The sequence below is a fragment of the Oncorhynchus mykiss genome, chromosome 29 (assembly GCF_057628025.1).
Source record: "Oncorhynchus mykiss isolate SJ-2025 chromosome 29, ASM5762802v1, whole genome shotgun sequence".
Classification (NCBI taxonomy): Eukaryota; Metazoa; Chordata; class Actinopteri; order Salmoniformes; family Salmonidae; genus Oncorhynchus; species Oncorhynchus mykiss.
The window spans coordinates 5,040,001-5,045,688 of NC_143050.1; the positions used below are offsets into that span (position 1 = coordinate 5,040,001).

At 48.0% G+C, this 5,688-nt stretch overlaps 1 protein-coding gene across 1 annotated transcript in view; it reads right to left on the reverse strand.

Moving 5' to 3' along the window:
- tiam1a (TIAM Rac1 associated GEF 1a) overlaps positions 1–4,867 on the reverse strand; it is a 136,718-nt gene extending 131,851 nt beyond the window's left edge. Inside the window, 3 exon segments of the mRNA XM_090226227.1 lie at positions 290–585; positions 3,694–4,433; positions 4,750–4,867. Coding sequence (XP_090082353.1) covers positions 290–585; positions 3,694–4,420 — 1,023 coding nt within the window. The 5' untranslated portion in view covers positions 4,421–4,433; positions 4,750–4,867.
- Positions 4,868–5,688: the final 821 nt, after the last annotated feature.

Below are 5,688 nucleotides of genomic sequence, written 5' to 3' on the forward strand. Positions count from 1 at the left end.
CCAATTATTGGGGAGAGAGAGAGGGTGGGGCAGAGAGATAGAAAGAGAATTCGAACCAGGGACTGTAAGTGGCGCCTCTGGCACTGAAATGCAGTGCCTTAGACCACTGCGCCACTCGGGATCACATCACTAAGATGGTGAAGAGTTAGTTCATATAGCAGACCACGTCACACTTAGCAGCCATGCTCACACTAGCTGGGTGTGCTCAGTTGCACGCCGTATTGCTACAATAGTGCCTTCTTGGTTCCCCACCCTCTTTGTTGTAGCTTGACCGGTTTTTCCTCCTCACCTGTGTCGTCTGTGCCCTTCGACCCTGGAAAGTCGGACACGGTACCACCTGGTGTCCTGACAGACCTTCAGACAGACAGTGGGACCTCCGACAGGGCAGCGTAAACGCCCCGTACCCGCTTCCCTCCTCCTCCTGGGGCGAGATCAGCCCTTCATCCCCCTCTCCATCCCTTCCTCTGTGGGCGGTGAGTTCCCCGTCCCGGTGGTTCTTGGCGTAGCGGTTATGTGTTCCTCGCAAAACCGGCTGGCTGCGCTCGCTACACAGGTGGTCTAGTGATGAGGCTCTCTCTGCAGAACCTTAGGGAGAGAGAGGGGGAGAGAGATAGAGAGGGGGAGTGGGAGAAGAGAGAGGGGGAGAGAGAGAGGGGGAGAGGGAGAAGAGAGAGAGGGGGGGAGAAAGAGAGGGTGAGAGAGGGGAAAGAGAGAGATTTTTATTTAATTTTGAATAGCCTAGTACAAGGTTTTTTTCCCGCATAATTAATGAGTCCCGGCAGGTAGCCTAGTGGTTAGAGTGGAGGGGCGGCAGGTAGCCTAGTGGTTAGAGTGGAGGGGTGGCAGGTAGCCTAGTGGTTAGAGTGGAGGGGAGGCAGGTAGCCTAGTGGTTAGAGTGGAGGGGAGGCAGGTAGCCTAGTGGTTAGAGTGGAGGGGAGGCAGGTAGCCTAGTGGTTAGAGTGTAGGGGCGGCAGGTAGCCTTCCTAAAGCTACTAGATTTACTTCTGAGCTGCTATTATGAAGCACACTGCTCTGCTATGACACTGTAGGATCCTACCTGCTCTGCTATGATACCGTAGTGTCCTACCTGCTCTGCTATGACACTGTAGGATCCTACCTGCTCTGCTATGATACCGTAGTGTCCTACCTGCTCTGCTATGACACTGTAGGATCCTACCTGCTCTGATATGACACTGTAATATCCTACCTGCTCTGCTATGACACTGTAGGATCCTACCTGCTCTGCTATGATACCGTAGTGTCCTACCTGCTCTGCTATGACACTGTAGGATCCTACCTGCTCTGCTATGACACCGTAGTGTCCTACCTGCTCTGCTATGACACAGTAGTATCCTACCTGCTCTGCTATGACACTGTAGGATCCTACCTGCTCTGCTATGACACCGTAGTGTTCTACCTGCTCTGCTATGACACTGTAGGATCCTACCTGCTCTGCTATGACACTGTAGGATCCTACCTGCTCTGCTATGACATCGTAGTGTTCTACCTGCTCTGCTATGACACTGTAGGATCCTACCTGCTCTGCTATGACACCGTAGTGTCCTACCTGCTCTGATATGACACCGTAGGATCCTACCTGCTCTGATATGACACTGTAATATCCTACCTGCTCTGATATGACATCGTAGGATCCTACCTGCTCTGCTATGACACCATAGGATCCTACCTGCTCTGATATGACACCGTAGTTTCCTACCTGCTCTGATATGACACCGTAGGATCCTACCTGCTCTGATATGACACTGTAATATCCTACCTGCTCTGATATGACATCGTAGGATCCTACCTGCTCTGCTATGACACCATAGGATCCTACCTGCTCTGATATGACACCGTAGTTTCCTACCTGCTCTGATATGACACCGTAGTGTCCTACCTGCTCTGCTATGACACTGTAGGATCCTACCTGCTCTGCTATGACACTGTAGGATCCTACCTGCTCTGCTATGACACTGTAGGATCCTACCTGCTCTGCTATGACACCGTAGTGTCCTACCTGCTCTGATATGACACCGTAGGATCCTACCTGCTCTGATATGACACTGTAATATCCTACCTGCTCTGATATGACATCGTAGGATTCTACCTGCTCTGCTATGACACTGTAGGATCCTACCTGCTCTGATATGACACCGTAGTTTCCTACCTGCTCTGATATGACACCATAGTTTCCTACCTGCTCTGCTATGACACTGTAGGATCCTACCTGCTCTGCTATGACACCGTAGTCTCCTACCTGCTCTGCTATGACACTGTAGGATCCTACCTGCTCTGCTATGACACTGTAGGATCCTACCTGCTCTGCTATGACACTGTAGGATCCTACCTGCTCTGCTATGACACCGTAGTGTCCTACCTGCTCTGATATGACACCGTAGGATCCTACCTGCTCTGATATGACACTGTAATATCCTACCTGCTCTGATATGACATCGTAGGATTCTACCTGCTCTGCTATGACACCATAGGATCCTACCTGCTCTGATATGACACCGTAGTTTCCTACCTGCTCTGATATGACACCGTAGTTTCCTACCTGCTCTGCTATGACACTGTAGGATCCTACCTGCTCTGCTATGACACCGTAGTGTCCTACCTGCTCTGCTATGACACTGTAGGATCCTACCTGCTCTGCTATGACACTGTAGGATCCTACCTGCTCTGCTATGACACTGTAGGATCCTACCTGCTCTGCTATGACACCGTAGTGTCCTACCTGCTCTGCTATGACACCGTAGTTTCCTACCTGCTCTGATATGACACTGTAGTTTCCTACCTGCTCTGCTATGACACGGTAGTATCCTACCTGCTCTGATATAACACCTAGTGTTCTACCTGTATGAATGATTGAAAGGGGAATAGCTGGGTAGCACAGCCTCTATTCCCTGTTCCTGTTCCTGTTCTTGTTCCTGTCCCTGTTCCTGTTCCTGTCCCTGCTCCTGTTCCTGTTCCTGTTCCTGTTCCTGCCCATTTTTAGTAATGTACCGTTTTTAAATATAAACTACTTTCACATATTAGTAAAGACCAGATCACATTGAGAACAGTCTGACGGGAGAGAATATGATCACTTGATGAGAGAACAGCGTGTGCAGCCCGAGGCAGGAAGGAACAGAGAGGAAGCGTTTCTTCTGCAAAATCATCCATTAGTCGCGTCATGCGTCAATCCGTACGCCGTATAAGGTGTGTATCGTTCTCAAAGAGAATAAATAAATAATATAAAACGAATATCTCATAAATAAAAGTATATATTATATTATATTAATTATTTATTTTTCTTACTATAAAATTATATAATATAAAATAATAGCAATGAATGTATAAACATATCTAATAAACATACCATTGGCTCGCTAGTCAGATAACATAAAGTAGAACCTACACAATATACTATTCTATTTTTTCTGAAATACATTTTTCTTCATATAATAATGTTTCTTTTAACCTGACTAAAATAAATCATTTGATTTATTTTGATGGCGTACATTAAATAGATAGTATTTGACTTTTCAAAGGCTTGTATGGATGGAGGGCCGGGATATGCTAAATATGTTTATGTTAATTAACTAACAGTCAGTTACCGTGACACCAGCAGTCAATGGTATGACAGGTACCATCTGACAAAGTGTCATGTACGGCACAGCACTATGTGTGTGTGTGTGTGTGTCCACGTACCTGCTGTTCCTCTGGAACTGGCTCTCTCTTCCTCCTCTTCCTCTTCCCCCTCCTCTTCCTCTCCTCCATCTATAATCTCTTCAGTGGAGGTGAGGTGGTCCTGGCTGAGATCTGACAGAGAGAACTCCTGACTGTCGTCTCTCCACATGTCCGCTGATTTAGACCTCTTCTTCTTACAACTTCCTTCTTCCCTCGGTCCCTCGTTCACCCTCTGGAGGTACCGCACCTCTCCGTCTGTCTCTCTCTCCGCGTCGTCCCCTTCTACCGGGTACGTCGTCGCTCCTTCTTCCTCAGCTCCTTCGCGGTCCAGAACGATCGTGTCCACCTCGGAAGTTTCCGGAGTGGGCGTGGCTAAAGAGGGGTCACCGGTGAGGTCGTCGTCGTCGTCGTGCGGGAAGGACTCGGAAGGCCTCATCGTCATGGCGACGCGGTCAGTCCAATGAGGGTTGATTCCAAACTCCCCCAGCTCGTCTGTCTGGTTAAAAGGTTCCAGGCCGTTCTCCACTAAGGATTGTGGGATACTGGGCGTGCTGGAAGAGCGGGTGCTGGCTTCGGAATTCCGATGTTCCGACTTTCCTGCCGAGGGTCGGAGGGAGCGTCGACTGGGATTCTGCTGCTGATGCTTGGTGGAGAGGCGGAGGGATCGGGACGTGTGCTTTCGGGACAGGTGACCTTTCTCGTTTCCGTAGAAACCGCTGTCACCATTCTGACTTTCCACATTCCCCATGATTCAGCTGTGACTGAGGTGAGAGAGAAAAGAAAAGCGAGAGCGAGAGAGAGAGACAGAGAGAGAGAAACAGAGCAAGAGAGCGGGAGAGAGAGAGAATCAGCCACTGATCCAATGATACAGACACAGAATCAAAACTAATGTATAATTCCAACAGGGGCTTAAAATTGTCTTATTCAACAGAAGGAACAGTTCAGGTAACTAAAACAACGCTGATCCCAGAAAAGTTTTAATGATTTTTCTGTTTTCAATTTTACTGCCTCCTTTAACCAGTTGAAATATGATTAACACAACAGTGATTATATCTAAACTATTTGAAAGTATCCCACCTCTTCTGTTGTGTATCTCTCACGTGTATTTATAATGTTGAGTCACACACTGTTACTGTACAGTTGGTTTACTCATAAGTCACTGAGTGGGAAGAAGTCAAGAGTCACAGAGAGAGAGAGAGAGAGAGAGAGAGAGAGAGAGAGGGTGGGAGAGAGAGAATGAGAGAGGGTGGGGGAGAGAGAGTGAGAGAGAGGGTGGGAGAGAGCGAGAAGGGTAGAGAGAGAGAGAGAGAGAGAGAGAGAAGGGGAGAGAGAGGGAGAGAGAGAGAGAGAGAGAGAAAGAGAGAGAGAGAGAGAGAGGGTGGGGGAGAGAGAGTGAGAGAGAGGGTGGGAGAGAGAGAGAGAAACAGATAGAGGGGCAGAGAGAGAGAAGGGGAGAGAGAGGGAGAGAGAGAGAGAGAAGGTGGGGCAGAGAGAGAGAGAGTGAGAGAGGGTGAGGGAGAGAGGGGGGGAGAGAGAGAGGGTGGGGGAGAGAGAGACAGAGTGAGAGAGAGAGAGAGAGAGAGGGGAGAGAGAGAGAGAAGGGGAGAGAGGGAGAGAGAGAGAATCAGCCACTGATCCAATGATACAGAAACAGAATCAAAACTAATGTATAATTCCAACAGGGGCTTGAAATTGTCCTTCTTATTCAACAGAAGGAACAGTTCAGGTAACTAAAACAACGCTGATCCCAGAAAAGTTTTAATGATTTTTCTGTTTTCAATTTTACTGCCTCCTTTAACCAGTTGAAATATGATTAACACAACAGTGATTATATCTAAACTATTTGAAAGTATCCCACCTCTTCTGTTGTGTATCTCTCACGTGTATTTATAAGGTTGAGTCACACACTGTTACTGTACAGTTGGTTTACTCATAAGTCACTGAGTGGGAAGAAGTCAAGAGTCACAGAGAGAGAGAGAGAGAGAGAGAGAGAGAGAGAGAGAGAGAGAGAGGGAC